The sequence below is a fragment of the Protopterus annectens genome, chromosome 11.part0 (genome assembly GCF_019279795.1).
Source record: "Protopterus annectens isolate FY-2018-M chromosome 11.part0, PAN1.0, whole genome shotgun sequence".
In the NCBI taxonomy this organism is placed as follows: domain Eukaryota; kingdom Metazoa; phylum Chordata; order Ceratodontiformes; family Protopteridae; genus Protopterus; species Protopterus annectens.
In genome coordinates, this window is record NC_056745.1 from 494734745 (window position 1) to 494751953 (window position 17209).

The 17209-nt window shown below is 43.8% G+C and overlaps 1 protein-coding gene across 1 annotated transcript in view; it reads right to left on the bottom strand.

Moving 5' to 3' along the window:
* Positions 1 to 17209, bottom strand: part of ZFC3H1 (zinc finger C3H1-type containing) — a 3672721-nt gene that overhangs the window by 48366 nt on the left and 3607146 nt on the right. The window contains exon 32 of the mRNA XM_044087220.1: positions 1935 to 2036. Within this exon, the coding sequence (XP_043943155.1) occupies positions 1935 to 2036 (102 nt within the window). The remainder of the gene's footprint in view (positions 1 to 1934; positions 2037 to 17209) is intronic.

Here is a 17209-nt window from a genome sequence, read left to right on the forward strand (position 1 = left end):
AACAATTTAGCTTTAACATGATCAGGCAAAGATTGCTCCTTAAGCCAAGCATGTCTTCTGAGCACAGACCCAGTAACAGCAGCCCTGCAAGAGGCCTCTACTGAATCAAAACCACATTGCAAAGTATGTTTTCCAACTTGTTCGGCAGAATGCATTAAATCCTGTAATTCTTTATTTTCCACACAGTCAGGAATCAACATCATTTTCTGTTTAAGCAGTCCAATAACATGTCGTTGATATTTTAACATATGAAACTGGCAGTTTAAAGCCCTAATGGCCAAGGCTGCAGGAGTGTAAACCTTCTTACCCCATCTATCCAGCGCCCTGGAGTCTCTATCAGAAGGGGTAGGATTTTTAGCAGTAGAAGCCTTAATGCCCTTGGGCCCCTGTGAAATAGTCTCTGGATCTGCATCTGCAATAGGATTTTTGAAAAGGAACTTGTGGGACTCGGGGACCCTGTAGTATCTGTCAGGCTTTGGCCAAACTAGATTCCGAGAAAGCATCAACAATGTCTAGTACAGGAGGAATAGCTAAAGGCCTATGCTGAGGTAGGAGAAGGAAATCCCTAAGCCTCTTTTTTGAATCAGAAAAATTCTGGCTTTCCCAGTGGAAATGCTCCCTTAGAGAATGTAAGGTTTCCCCAAAAGAAAAATCCTCAGAAGGGGAAGCAGAGGGAATAGAGTCCTATGCATCAGAATCCTCATAAGTAGGTAAGGACAAATCCAGGTCATAAGAGTCAGAAAAACAGAATCCTGATCAGAAGATTCATAATAAACCTCAGTCCTAGGCCTCTTAGAGGGGGGGGGGGGGCTACACCTGATTAGAGTTATTAGATCTTCAGCCATTCTTATCATTTGTTTTTTAGGCATAGAGGCCTGAGCATGTGGCCTGGGCGTCGGTTTTTTAGACATGGATCGAGATTTAGGCCTAAGTAATGAAGGAGGCATCGATTTAATATGCAAATCCGTAGGCCTGAATACACCCTCAGAAGCTGGTGCCTGCACAGCGGCTCCGGACCCATCCAAGGTAGAGACATCCGCGGGTTCCATAGTTGAAGCATCTCGCGGCATACCGGACTCCGAATGGGTCTCAGTAGAGGCCTGTGAATCAGAAGTAGCAGGTATCAGGGGCTGCGAAAGTGCCTCACTGAGTACCGGCGAACTGGTGACTGGCTTAGGAGAAGGGTCGTCGGCAGTTTTGGACCTCGGCAGCCTGTCTCTCTCTTTATCTTTGCGTTTTTCTTCGGAATCCCGGTAGTCGGATGGCTAACAGACGACATTTCTGGATAATTAAGCTGAGAACCGAAATATTTAGAGGCAAAAATATACTGACGACGGATAGTACGCTGATTAAATAAAACACAAAACTGACAGCAAGGTACGTCATGGTCAGGGCCTAGGCAAGGAATACAGTACGAATTAAAATCTTTATGAGGTATTTGCTTTCCACAAGTAATGCAACTATTAACTTTTACTGACATCGGAAAGGAGCAAGAAAAAGTTTCCCCAACGGGGTACTTAGCTTTAGTTGAAGACTTTGGTTCTAAAACTCGAAAATGAAAATTTCAGGAGTCTGCCGACCGGCACTTGCGAACTGTTTCTGCTTCGGGCACTGCACGGCAAGAAAGACTGATGTAATGGTGTCAGCTGCATGCTTTATACCCCTGACGACCTGACATCATGGAAGAAGGGACAGCAACCGACGCAGGACAAAAGACTTTGTTAATCAGGTCGACTGAGGGCAACCTGCAAGCAGATTACACAAATGTAATGACTGCAACAGTGAAACACAACGAACATCTTGTATTATTTTTGTGTTAGATATGAAAATTTATCTAATGCACTGCATGTCTGTACGTATTACAGGCCTCATTCTAAAATGATATAAACAAGTTTAATAATTCTATAAATAAAGCAAAAAAAAAAATGCCTTACATTTTCCAGATGGTCAAACAAGTTGGTAGGCTGTGGGTATACATCAGGGCTTGCAGTTTCAAATGCTGGATGTTACCCTCCTGAAATTCCTGGTAAAGCAGCCTGAAAAAAAGTCACAAAACAATCACAGTGTTTTCACTAAGAATGTCTTCTGAATACACAGAACTATATGTGGTAACCAAACAATAAGCAGTTAACATGATGCACTCTGGATAGCCTTTGGATTACACATTATGCTCTTACAAAGATATACACAAGTTTTTTTTCCAGTATGAGACAGTATAATTAAAACAGGAATCACCACAGCAGCAGTATTAGTATTTTATAACAGGAACAAATGGCATCATAAGGAACACCAACAGGTTCCATGACAATTTATAAACAAAGCAGATATCCAGACAGGACTCCCCATGGTGGTGACAGCAGTCATGTTTAAATAAATATTCTAAGTAAGGGACTCCACAGAAGACGATGTAAATGGCCATTAGTATAAATCAAAAAACAAAGCTTCTTGGGACAGCTCACTGGTAGGAGAAAAACCTAAAATTATACAAACTAAGACAGCAGTACACCTTGATATAACTTTCCTAGGGTTGAATAAGGGTAAAGTGTATTTTAATTTTTGCTGACATGGTGAGCACCAAATATTTCTGTGCAGTAGGTAACGGTACAGAGTTCAAAGCAATAAGAGATCAAAACAAAGGAATGGACAAAGAGGGAGGGGTACAATGAGTCACACACACAGTTTGTATATGTATTATCATGGATGGAGACAAAAAGACTGCAAGAAAGAATGCTCGGCAACACATCCCCTTCAAAGGATGATTTTACCCTGGAGATAAAGTACAGTTGTGTAAAATCTTACCATAACAGTAGATGCACTTATCTTCACAGTTGTGGCATTGTTCTTCTACCAAGTATAGCCCAATCACCAGCCAGTATACCAAAGCCTTTAGATGTTATAGGTGCCATGTGTCACAGGTATGCTCCCTTATGTTTAGGGAGTAAAATTCCATGATTGGAGAAACTCCCTGGTCAGCCTCAGTAAGAAGCTGAGATCCCTCATAAAAGCCTCCAAAGCTAGTTAAGAAAACAAAATTGCCACTGACTCTAAAGACAACCACAAAGCATTCTATAGCTATGTCAAGAATCTCAATGGCAACACTCAGATCTGCCCCGAGTTACAGCACAATGGCACTAAATATACAGAACCAACTGATATTGCCAACATCCTGGCAGATAGGTTCAGTGCTAACTTTACCCCCGTCATCCCCTAAAGGGCCCATCTCTATACCAGAAGAATGCAAAGTTCCTGTAATCACGGCTGCACAGGTAAAAAACACACTACCCAAAGCCAAGAACACAGCATCCATGGGACCTGACGACATCCCAGGCTACGTTCTACATGAACTACAGAATGGCACCCCACCTAAGTACCATGTTCACTCATAGCCTCACCTCTGACTATGTGCCCACTGAATAGCACACAGCGACAGTTATCCCACTCCACAAAGGGTGAGCTACCACAGACCCCGGAAACTACTGCCCCATTAGCCTAACGAGCCTGGTCTGCAAGACTATGGAACGCATCATCATGGAACTTATAAACAATGACATTCGGAATCTCCAAACTCAGGACCCCACCCAGTTCGGGTTTGTAAAAGGCAGATCATGTCTCCTAAACCTGATAGACTTCTTTGAAGCAGTCACCAAAGCCGTAGATGAGGGTAAGGTGGTTCACACAGCCTATCTAGATCTCGCCAAGGCTTTCGACACCATCCCCCACTCTGGAATTATAGATAAACTCACTAAACTAGGTATAACTCCCTATGTCACATGATGGGTTGCCAACTGGCTCACTGACGGAACCCACACTGTGAAAGTAGCAGACTCCAAATCCAACTTCAGACCAGTGACAAGTGGAGTACCACAGGGCTCAATCCTGGGTCCTCTCCTGTTTGGTATCTACTTCTCTGAAGTACAGGCCAACACAGAAGGTTTTTGGCTAATGAAGTTCGCAGATGACTACAAACTAGGAGCCATAATCAAAACTCCAAAAGATGTGGACATCCTACAAAAGGGCCTCGCTGAGACAGACGCCTGGTGTTAAAGCCATGGCCTCAAGCTCAATGCCAAAAAGTGCATTGTCATCCCTTTTGGTAAAAACTCAGTACCCATGAACTACCACATAGGCGGTAGTCTACTTAACACTGAAAGTGTGATGAGACCTCGGGACACAGGTGGACAGTAGTCTTTCCTTTGATAATCACATCGCCACAGTAGTTAGGAAATCTTTCTACGTGGCACACCTCATCACAAAAGGTTTCTCATCCAGGAAAAAAGAGGTCATTGTTCCCCTCTACTCGTCACTCATTAGACCCATTATAGAGTACAATGCCCCTTTTGGTATGTACCTCACAAGACATCTACAACAACTGGAAAGGCCACAGAAATGCCTCACAAAGAGGATTACGGCCTCAAACAGATGCCCTATGCAGACCGTCTCAAAAAACTGCAGCTTTACTCCGTTGCATATCGCCTACTCAGAGGCAATCTCTGCCTAACACACAAAGCTATGTCAAACCCAGAGCTTTTAGACGTGCTCCACTTAAAGAAATCCCAATCCCTATGAGCTACACGGTCTAGGGACCTAAACCTTGTCACCACAACAAACAGAACATGCTGGAGGGATAGATTCCTGTCCCAGAGACTTCCCATACTCTGGAATAAACTACCTATCTATATCAAACAAAGCTCCTCATTAGCGCTCTTCAAGAAAAATCTTGATGATTGGATAGGAGATAGGAAATTCACCCCGGGGATCACTTCTGTAGCTCTGCTCGACAGTGGCACAGGAAAATAATTTTCTTGGGTGGCGAAAGCCAGGGTACCTTTGGCTAGGCTTATATAGGCCCTAGGGCAAATAGCTTAGTATCTACCTATGAAACTATGTAAGGTGTAGGGCATAAAGGTGACACACAGACGCAAACACTAAGAACTGATTTGCCCCTGGAAGAAAAGAATACCCTCTGGGACAAGAGAGAACATGTACATCCAGAAGGAAAAAAAGACTAAAGGAAAGAGGAAGCAATGGCCACTCAGCTAGGACGACAACAAAAGCATAGGGACAACAGCTAGGTAAGAGGGAGAACAGAGGGAGGGACCAAATACTGCAACATTGAAGAGGACGACATAGATTAGTTGTGTAAGCTCTTACCATAATGATAGATGTCCTTCTCTTCCCTGTTGCAGTATTCTTTAAATGGGGAAGATTGCCTGCCAAGTGACCTGACGGCCAGTATACAAAAGACATTCAATGCCTTGGGTGTGTGGTATGTCACATGTAGGCTATCGGACATAGGCCACAAAAGCAATGTACACATGCACCATCCTCAAAACTGAGTGCCCCAAGGAGAACAATTGAGAAACAGGTATGCAGGCTAAGTACATTCAAGGAAGAATAAGTCCAGGGGGATGGAGGAGGGATAGGATACTGCAAAAGAGAACAGAAGCAAATCGATTGTTATGGTTAAGATTTTACATAAATAATCTACGTCCTTCTATTCTGCTGTTGCAGTATTCTTTTCATGACAGAGCATGCAAAGCTCATAAGGACAGGGAGAAGATAGTAGCAGAGGAGCTTTCCAGGAAGCCATGGAGAATGGCCCTAGCAAACCATGTCCTGGATTTGGATATGCTGTCCAGTTTGTAATGCTTAGTGAAGGTATGGACTGATGACCAAGTAGCTGCCTCCAGAATGGAACTGGTATCCAACCCTTTGAAGAAGGCACCCAAGGAGGCAATAGCTCTGGTAGTGTGTGCCTTCACAGAAGAAGAGAGGCTCTTTCCTTGGTATTCACAGCAGAAGTATATAGCCTTAGAAATCCAGCTGGAAATAGTATGTTTACAGACAGGAAGCCCTTGGGATCTAGGATGAAAGGAAACAAAAAAACTGTCTGACTTCCTAATACTCCTGGCTTTGTCTAGGTAAAGCCTTAGCTGTCTATTCACGTCCAGAGTATGCAGAAGTCTTGCTGCAGAGTTTTGGGGTTAAGGGGAAAAGGTAGGAAGATGGATAGCTTGGTTGAGGGATAATTCATTTACCACTTTAGGCATAAATAAGGGACTGGTGCGGACAGACATCCTGTCCTTGTGGAACACCAAGAAAGCTGAGGAGGCCAAAAGGGCCTGGAGTTCAGAAACCCTTCTGGCAGAAGTGATTGCCAGCAGCACAATTGTTTTCCAGGAGCACTATTTTAGAGAGGCAAAAACTGCTGGTTCAAATGGAGCTAATGTCAGTTTTTTCATGACAAATTTAAAATCTCAGGGGAGTAGAGCTGGTTTCCTGGGAGGTCTCATGTGAAGGACACCTTTCAGGAACTGTTTGGCCTCAAATCTGGAAGCCAATGGGGGTGAGAGAGGCAGAAAGGCAGAGAAAGCGGACGTGTACTTTCACTGAAGAACAAGTTAAACCAGCATCCTGCAACTCACAAAGGTATGAAGGAACCATTGGGCCCTTCCACTGTTAGTGGGTACAGGTTATGTGAAAAACACCAAAATGAAAATCTTTTCCATTTGGATAAACAAGATTTTCTAGTATTGGGTTTCCTGACCTCTGGCAGTACCGTAAGCACGTCCTCTGAAAAAAGTTGACTGAAAGGAATCAAGACCCTATCACCCACAATGTCATCCTGCAGGGTTGACAGGTGTGGATGAGGGTTCTCATGTGTTGTGTGAGTAGATTCACTCTGTGAGGTAACTTGTGGTGATTGCCCTTGGCTAAATGCAGGAGTAAGGGAAACCAATGCTGTCTTGGCCAAAAGGGGTTCATCATCAATATTTTTGGTCTGTCCTGCTGTATCTTTAGAAGGACTTTTAGAATGAGGGGAATTAATGCATTTAGAAATTTAAATATCAAGCTAAAAGAAACGACAAGCCAAAAAAACACTGTGCCAAAGGAAAAGGATCCACAAGCGATCTCCACTCAGTAGTACTGTAATGCTTCTTTAATAAAGTTCCACCTCAAACCGATAAAAAAACAACAATAAGAACACAGTAGAGTTGATAAGAACACAATAGAGTTAAGCGCTTTCACCTAGTCCAAATACCAGGCTTCCTCAGAACTCTAAAACAATGTAATTAATCACCTTAAATAGCTACAATTACATCATATGACAACCCTTCCCCACCCAGCAGATTTTTTAAAAACATATACGACCCTGTTTTTACAGGTAAGACCTGGTCCACCAAATTAAAAATGTTAAAAATCCATGAATAATGCCTTGACAGCCACAAAATACAAATAAATGCATATGCATAAATAAATAAATAAATGTATAGTTTCTGTAACAGAAAATAATCGACAATCATAATAATTACAATTCACTTTACAAATCAGAATCTGGCAGCTCTTAGTTTTAAAACACTGTCAATATTGATGTCTTCATTGATGGATTTTTAATGTTTTTAATTTGGTGGACCAGGTCTTACCTGTAAAAACAGGGTCGTATATGTTTTTAAAAAAATCTGCTGGGTGGGGAAGGGTTGTCATATGATGTAATTTTAGCTATTTAAGGTGATTAATTACATTTTTTTTAGAGTTCTGTAGATGCCTGGTATTTGGACTGGGTGAAAGCGCTTAACTCTATTGTGTTCTTATCAACTCTACTGTGTTCTTATTGTTGTTTTTTATCGGTTTGAGGTGGAACTTTATTAAAGAAGCATTACAGTACTACTGAGTGGAGATCGTTTGTGGATACTTTTCCTTTGGCACAGTGGTTTTTTGCATTTAGAAACTTCCCTCTCCATGAAAAGCTGAGTGCGCCCACTTTCTTTGACCAGAGGGTATAGGTCTCTGGCACAAAAAGTACAGTTGTGTACACTTACCATAAATGTAGATGTTCGAGTGTATTCACTGTTGCAGTCATTACATTTGGGTAATCCTGCTGGCAGGTTGCCCTCAGCCGGCCTGAATTCCAAAGTTTTGGGTCCTGCATCGGCTGCTGTCGCCCCTTCCCTGACGTCAGATCGTCAGGGGTATAAAAGATGTGGCCGACCCCATTTTCTTTAGTTTTTCTTGCCCCAGATGTCAGGTGCCCCCTAAAAGGGTATCCAAAATTTATATATATATATATATATATATATATATATATATATATATATATATATATAAATACATGCACCAATATAAACTATACCTTCATCTACAAGCAAATACACCACATAGGTTGTATAAATCAGAGAAGGAAAGATAGGTTCCAACAGAAGAAAGGGGGATGGCGGGTGGGTAACCTGGACTGCAACAGTGAATACACTCGAACATTTACATTTATGGTAAGTGTACACAACTGTACTATGTTCTTTGTGTTTCACTGTTGCAGTCATTACATTTGGGTAGAGTCCCACAGCAAACGTTGGGAGGCTGGAGCTAAACAGCATTAGGAGCGGCTAAGAGGCCCTACAGAACTGCAGTGGCAAAGCCTGCCCTGGATTTAGAGTAGAATGGCAGATGATAGCGCTTTGTAAAGATGTGCACTGAACTCCAAGTAGCAGCCTCTAAAATGTCCTTGGTGGGTACTCCCCTGAGAAAGGCTGCTGAAGTGGCTGCAGCTCTGGTTGAGTGTGGCCTAATGCCCTTAGGTACTGGCTTGCCATGGTGTACATAGCAGAAATGAATGCAGTGGCCTATCCACTTTGAAACAGTCTGCTTTGAGATAGCCTTTCCTTGAGATGCTGCAGCATATGCCACTAGTAAATGCTCTGTCTTTCTGAAAACTTTGTTTCTGTCCAAGTAGAATCTAAGCTGTCTGTGTACGTCTAAAGAATGCAGAATTCTCTCCCACTTGTTCTGTGGATTTGGGTAAACTGTTGGCAGGTGAATAGTTTGGTTGAGGGCCACACTGGACACCACCTTAGGCATAAATGTTGGGTTTGTCCTCAGAGAGACCCTGTCTGAATAAAAAAAGATAAAAGGTTCCACAGCCATGAGTGCCTGTAGCTCTGAAACTCACCTTGCAGAAGTTACTGCTAGGAGCAGAGCTGTTTTCCAAGATAAAAACTTTATATCAGCAGTAGCCGCTGGCTCAAAAGGAGGCAGGGTGAGTTTTTCCAAGACATAGTTGAGGTCCCATGCAGGCATTGGTGATCTCCTTGGAGGTCTTAAATTTTTTGCTCCTCTGAGGTACTGCTTTAATAAGGGATGAGAAAAGATTGGTGGCTCTACATTGTAATGAGCCGAAATGGCAGAGGCATGAATTTTAATAGATAAAAAAGATAGGCCTTTGTCCAGCATCTCGGTTAAGTATTGCAAAATCTGAGGAATATTTGGCACAGCTGTATCACTTCCTTGTGCCTGGTTCCAAGCACAGAATCTCTTCCATTTTCCAGCATAAGATTTTCTAGTACTAGGCCTTCTGGCTTTCAAAATGGCATCCATCACAGCTTTACTGAGAGGTGTGTTTTGTATGACTACATTATTAGCCATGCTGTCAGGTTTAAAGTTCTGAGTTGGCTGTGTAGGATCTGACTGCTTTGCTGGGACAGCAGCTGAGGTATTTGAGGTAAGGTCCAAGCTGGGCATTGAGACAAGCTCCTTAGTATTGGATACCAGTGCTGGTGGGGCCAGTCTGGGGCAATCAGTATCATCCTTGGCTTCTCCTGTATGACCTTTACGAGTACCTTGGGGAGGAGAGGCAGATTGGGAAATGCATATACTGATAGGTTATTCCAGCTGAAAGATAGGGCGTCCACTTTTCATGCTTGTCTGTGATAAATCCTTGTGCAGAATCTTTTTAGTTGGTGGTTGTGAGGGGAGGCAAATAGATCTATGTCCGGGCATCCCCATTTTCTTGTCATCATGCTGAAGACTTGTGGGTCCAGGTGCCACTCATGAGGATCCATGAGGTTTCTGCTTAGTTCGTCTGCCACAGTATTTTTCCTTCCTGGCAGAAATTGTGCTTGCAGATGTACTTGGTAAGTCAATGCTGTGTCCCACAAAGTCATGGCTAGTCTTCAAAGGGGGTAAGAATGTGTGCCCACTTGCTTGTTTATATACCACATGACCGTGGAGTTGTCTATCTTAGTAGGTCCTTGAAGGCTGTCAGGGCATTTTGAACTGCTAGCATTTCTTTTTGATTGATATGTAGATGCATTTGGTTTGAGGTCCATGTGTCCTGAATGCATCTTCCTGCCATGTGGGCCCCCCAGGCATAATTTGATGCATCTGTTGTTAGTGTCCGCATGGCTGAGGGTAATGTGAATGGCTGTCCCTTGTTTTGGTGACAAGCCTTTGCCCACCATCGAAACTCCTGTTGCAGGCAGGGAATGAGAGTAATCATAGTTTCCAGGCTGTGGCAATGTTGAGTCCAAACACTTTTTAGGTACCATTGAAGTTTCCTCATATGCAGTCTTGCATATGGAATTAGTAGGATGCAGGATGCCATGAAGCCCAAAGCCTGCAGAATTTTTCTTGCAGATAACTAGGCCTTTGTTGCCAACATTTTGAAATAGGTAGTCAGTTGCCTTTGTCTGGCATGAGATAACCCATCTGGGCAGTTGTATTTAAGCTTGCACCCAGGAATATTATCTCTTGAGAGGGGACTAATTTTGATTTATTTTCATTGACTGTGTACCCTAGGCATGTTAGAAGTCTTTTCACAAACGCCAGATGCTGTAGAAGAATGTCCTTGTTCTCTGCTTGAATTACACAGACGTCCAAGTAAGGATACATTTGTATTCCTCTTTGTCTGCAGAATGCAATTACTGGTGCCAGGCACTTTGTAAAGACCCTGGGCACAGTAGATAAGCCAAAAGGCAGTGCAGAGAATTGGTAATGCATCGAGTCAGCCTTGAATCTGAGGTATCTACTGCATATTTGTCTGATTGGGACATGTAGGTATGCCTTTTTTAGGTCTAAAATCACAAGCCAAGCATCCTTGCCCAGCATGGGCAGGAGCTGCTGCAAAGTCAACATCTTGAATTTTGGTATATCCAGGAATGTGTTTAAAATAGATAGGTCCAGTATTGGCCTCCAGGCCTTGTCCTTTCTGGGCACTAAGAACAGTCTTGAGTAAAATCCTTGTCCCTGCTCTTGCTCTGGTACTTGTTGAATGGCCCCCATGTCCATGAGGGATGAGACTTGTTTTTGTGCCTCTGCCATTGATTTTTTTGGCAGATCTGGCCAGTCGTTTGCCTTTGGCAGGGTATGGAAATGGAACTTGTAGCCTTGTGACACGATATTTAGGACCCATTTGTCCTGGGTTATAATGTGCCAATTTTGTGAAAAAAGTGCTAATTTTCCCCCTAAGGGTGCTGCAGGAGATAAGTGCTTGGTGCAGGCAGGGGGAAGTCATTGGGGCTGTTTCCTGTATGGTTGAGATTTGTCTTCTCCAACTTTGGAGGTAGAAGCCCCCCATTGCTTTGAGCGGTATGAACCTTGCGCCTGGGATCTGCCTCTAGGGAGTCTGGATCTGCCCCTTTGAGGTCTGTCTGACACAGGAAAGGACCAATTCTTTGTTGGCCAGTGTCTACTAAACCTAGGTGGCTGTACTTGTAAAAAAATCTTTGACCGTTTGCATAGATTTAGCTTTGTCCTCCATTTTCTTTAACACCTCTTCTGCCTTAACACCAAGGTATCATGCTGTAAAGGTGCATTCAACAATTTGACTTTAACGTGATCAGGCAGATTTTGTTCCTTTAACCAAGCATGCCTCCTAATTACAGAACCTGTAACTGCGGCCCTGCAGGAGGCCTCTAAAGAATCAAATCCACATTGCAAAGTATGCTTTCAAACTTGTTCAGCTGCATGCAGTAAATCCTGCATTTCCTCGTTTTCTGCACATTCAGAGTTTTAACAACATTTTCTGTTTAAGCAATGCCATGACATGTTGCTGATATTTGAGCATATGAAATGACAGTTTAAGGCCCTTATAGCCAATGTAGCAGATGTGTAAACCTTTTTTCTCCATCCATCCAGTGCCCTAGAATCTCTGTCAGAGGGGGAAGGGTTTTTTGCAGCGGAAGCCTGAACTCCTTTGGGACGCTGAGAAATAGTTTATGGGTCTGCAGCAGGGTTTTTAAAAAGGAATTTATGAGAGTCAGGAACCCTGTAATATCTGTCAGGCTTAACAGGAGCTGGAGGTAAGGAGTCAGGGGTAAGGCTAGACTCCGAAAACACATCATCTACAATGTCTAACACAGGTGGGATGGCTAGTGGCTTGTGTTGAGGTAGTAAAAGGAAATCCCTGAGCCTCTTTTTAGATTCTGAAAAATCTTGGCTCTCCCAGTGGAAATGCTCCCTCGTGGTATGTAAGGTTTCCCCAAAAGAATAGTCCTCAGGAGGAGAAGCTGAAGGTATAGATTCTTCAGCATCAGAATCCTCATAGGGGAAGAGAATATTCCTGATCAGAAGAGGAATCAGAAGAAATGGAAACCTGATCTGAAGATTCGTAGTCAGTCTCTTGCCTAGGCCTCTTATCAGGAGGGGGATGGGAACCCCTGATCAAGGTACTCAAGTCTTCGGCCATTTTGAGCATCTGTTTTTTGGGCATAGAGGCCTGACCACATGGCTCTTGAGTTTCTTTGCTTTGGAAGGTGCTTTAGTCTTTGCCTAAGAAGCTGAAGTCAGTTTGATGTAAAAATGTTTAGGTCTGAATACACCCTCAGAAGCCGGTGCCTGCTCAGCGGCTCTGGACCCATCTGAAGGGATAATATCTGAGGCTCCAATACCTTGAGTTTCCAGCGGCATGGCCGACTCCACGTGGGAGTCGGTAGTAGCCTCCGACTATAAAGTAGCAGGCGTCAGGGGCTGCGAAAGCACCTCACTGAGAACCGGCGACTGGCTTAGGAGAAGCGTCGTCATCGGTTTTAGGCCTCGGCTGTCTCTTTCCTTTTCTTTGCGTTTCTTGTGAACTCTGGTAGTCGGACGGCTATCCGACAACATTTCTGGATAATTAAGCTGGCGTCCAAAATAGTTTAAAGCAAAATCATACCAATGCTTAATAGTGCGTTGGTTAAATCTAGCACAAAACTGACAACCAGAAACGTTGCGATCAGGGCCTAGGCTAGCAATACAGTAAGAATGAAAATCCTTATGAGGTACTTGCTTCCCACAAGAAATACACTTATTAACTTTTTCTGACATCGGTCGGGAGCAAGAAAAAAGTTTCCCCAATGGGGTACTTAGCTTTACTGAAGACTTTGGATCTGAAACTCGAACATGAAAATCTCAGGAGTCTGCCAACCAGCACTTGCGAACTGCTCCTGCTTCGGGCACTGCGCAGCAAGAAAGGCTAAAGAAAATGGCATCGGCCGCATCTTTTATACCCCTGACGACCTGATGTCAGGGAAGGGGCGACAGCAGCCGATGCAGGACCCAAGACTTTGGAATTCAGGCTGGCTGAGGGCAACCTGCCAGCAGGATTACCCAAATGTAATAACTGCAACAGTGAAACACGAAGAACATCTGAGGATGTTGTTTGTTCATGGGGGAGACTAAGAGATCTACTTGTGGGGTACCCTATCGGTGGGCAGTGTCCAAAAACACATCCCTATAAAGCATCCATTCATGGGGTTGTGTTTTGGACCTGCTCAGTGTGTCTACCAATACATTCAGGCTTGAGGGAATGTATACTGCCTGAAGGGGTGTCTGCAATTTGACTGCCAACTCCCACACTTGTACGGCTAGTCTGCACAGGAGGTAAGACCTGGCACCCCCCCCCCCCATTTGTTCATATACCAGTGAACTGTCATGTTGTCTGTCAAAATTTTTAAGGGCCCTGGAATGATGAGGGGGTGAAAGGCCTGGAGTGCCAGCAGCAGTGTTCTCATTTCTTTTACGTTGATGTGATCCTTTCTCTGAGACGGTGACCAGGTGCCTTGTGCTTTCATGGATCTAAAAGTTGCTCCCCAGCCTGTGTCTGAGGCATCTGTGTACACATCTTGTACTAGTGAAACAGGATGATGTGGGAGGCCTGGGTTGGCAGAGAATTGTTGAATCCAGGTTATTTACCTCTTCAGGCATGGAAGAAGGAGAATTTGGAGCTCCACTGGGTGTGCATGTTGTGTCCACACCGATTTGAGGAATCACTGCAATTTCCTCATGTGCATTTTTGCCAGAGGGAACATAGGCATCGTGGATGAAATGAACCCCAGGTTTCTGAGAAACGTTCTGGCTGAAATGTAAGACACAGGAAGGAGACGTTGAAATACAGCACTGAGCAACTTGGCCTTCTGATTGGGAAGGGGACCTTCATGATGTCTGTTTGGATCCTGTACCCCAAGAAAATATGGTCCTGTGATGGGGAGAGAACAGATTTTTGGTAATTTATAGTGAATCCTAGGAAAGTATGGAAATTGTGTGGCTGAGATTTTGCTCTAGTGCCTCTGGACTGACTGCTTGGAAAAGAAGGTAGTCTAGGTATGGGAAAACTTGTTGCCAGCTGCATTCATGCAGAATGCAACAACTGGTGCTAGGCATTTTTTGAATACCCTTGGGCCAGCATAAAGACCAAAGGGCAAAGGTGAAAACTGAAAGTGTCCAGAGGCTACAGAGAACCTTAAATATTTCCTGAAACTGGATGAACTGAAATGTGAAGGTAGGCATCCTTTATGTCTATTGAGGCCATAAAGGCTTAAGATAAGATCAGAGGAAACAGAGTTTGTAAAGTGAGCATCCTGAAGGTGGGTACTTTCAGGTAGGTATTGAGGAAGGAAAGGTCTAAGATGGGTCTCCAGGGGCCTTCTTTCCTTGGAACTATAAACATCCTGGAATAAAACCCTTTGCCCCTTTGATGAAATGAGACATGTTGAATGGTGCCTTGATCCAACAGGTCTTGAAACATCTGTGGAAACAGTGGAAGTTGCTCTTTGGGTAGTTGGGGAATGCCCATGAAAGGAGGAAGAGACTTCCAGACCATGAATTATTCATTTTTTTATGAAGGAAAGCACCTAGGTTTTCTGAGTAATGTTTTCCCAAGCTAGACTTGAGAGAGAGAGGCAAAGGGACACTAGCAGGGGAGATTTGGGGTCCAAATAGTCAAACAGACCCTGGCCTGTCTGGAAAGGGTAGTTTCTGAAGTGGGACTTGTTGAGTGGCCCTAAATGATTAGTCTCTCTTTCCAGAATTTCTCTTCTTAGTTCGAGGTGGCCTGGATTGTCTTCCAACAAAGACAGGCTTAAGAAGGGTAGTTCCTCTGGAATTTTGGGATAGGGGATACCAGGAGTTGTTTTAAATCCTGCATCTCCTTACCCTTCTCCAGCAAAGCTTTAAATAGGTCAGCAGCTGCAGGGACAGACAAGGTTGAATTGTCCAGAGGGGCATCCATCAATTTGGATTTGATATCCTCTGGTAAGGGTTGGAGTCTTAACCATGCAAATCTTCCAATGACAGCAGCCATAGTAAAAGCCTCTGCTGCATCACTGCTACATTTTGTTGAGTGGCAGGTCACCTGAGAGGTTGCACCCACAAAGGATGTACCCAGAGATTTATTCTCAGAATGAGGCAAATCTGCAATAATTTTAGATAACTGGGACAAGAGCTCTAAAGAGTATTTTGTCATGTTGATTTGGTACTTGACTGCCCTAATTCAAGGATGGCAGATGTATACAATTTTCCCCCAGACTCTCCATATGTCTGCTGTCCTTGTCAGAATGAAGCAAGGAGATTGAAGGATGAAACCTGGATTGCTTGTCTGAAGCCACAGTGATGACCAATGGGTCAGCAGAGGGTGCTTTGAATAAAAACTTGCAGTCTGCATGCACCTTATAAAATCTTTTTTTTTGGGTGCTGAAGGATGTGAATCTGGAGTTTTGCTTGAAGATGCAAATGCATCTAAAAATGCAGGAAGGACAGGAGGGACAGCTGAGGGACTCATAGTGTCTACCTACAGTAAGTCATACAGAAAACACCTGGAAGAGTCTAAGGGACATGAGAACATAAAGATGCTCTGTAAGAAAGCCTGCCAATCCGTTTGAGGATCACAGGGTGGAGATACATGTTTAACTTTTTGTTTCTTTTTCCTAGGAATATCAACTGTATGGATGGCCGGTGGGCCAGACATAGGTCTACACTCGATTATGTCTGAGTCCACTTCTTCCCTAACTAGAACGACTGGGATCCCCTAAGGGCCTTCAGTAATCAAAAGTATAGTTTCCCCTTGCATGTCCAGACTGGACACCTGCAGTACCTCCAACGATGTGCTGATATCTTGCTCCAAGGCATCCTCCATAATGGGTTCAGTCTGTGGACTGGGCATAGGCCCTGATCATATCTCCGGACTACTGATCATCTCTGGACAGACGTCTGGCACTATAGGTGCAGCAAAGCATCCAGCCTAGTTTTCTTGGCTTTCCACTTTGCCAGCGACTCGGGCTCCAACCTTGAGGGACCGCTCCATTGCGCTTTTAGCGACAAGTTTTTACCGCTGGTTTTCTAGATAAATGGAGAGAGAATTCAGCCTACTTCTTAAGGTTTTGGGAACGAAAGATTGGCAGACTGGGCAAGACTTATGGTCGCGATTAGGCCCAAGACGAAAAAGGCACTGTTGGTGGTTATCCTTATGTGGAACCTGACATCCACATTGACATTTGCTCTTCTTAGATGACATTAAACCCTATACACAACCAAATAATATAAAAAGGATTCCCCAAAGAGGGGCTTATCTGAGATGCTGAAACAGTAAACTCTTCAGCAAGCAAACTGTACATAAGGGAGACGCGTTCTGTCTGGCAAGAAAGAAGTTCTGAGGATGCTGTGTGCGTACGTCGCTTTTATGGCCTACGTGCAACGTACCACGCACCCTAGGCACTCACGTCTTTTATATACTGGCCAACATCGGGTCACTTGGCAGGCAATCTCCCCCACTTAAAGAATACTGCGACAGCAGAACAGAAGGACATCTACTGTTACGGTAAGATTTTACGCAACTGTACTTTGTCCTTCCATATCACTGTTGCAGTACTCTTCACATAAGGGAAAGTACAAGAGCCAAGGAGGAGGCTGGAAGGAGGAATGCACAGAACAGCCCTCTACAAACACTTGTAAAACAGCCCTGGCAAAACATGCCCCGGAAATAACATCCAATTTTTAAAGTTTAGTAAAAGTATAAACAGAGGACAAAGCAGCAGCTGCAAGGATGGAATTGGTGTCTAAACCTGTGAAAAAGGCACCAGAGGAGGTAACCGCCATAGTAGAATGTGCCTTTGCAGATGAAGAAAGACATTTGCTTGACAGGAATAATAAAAGGAAACGGCCTTAGATATACAGTATGAGATGGTTT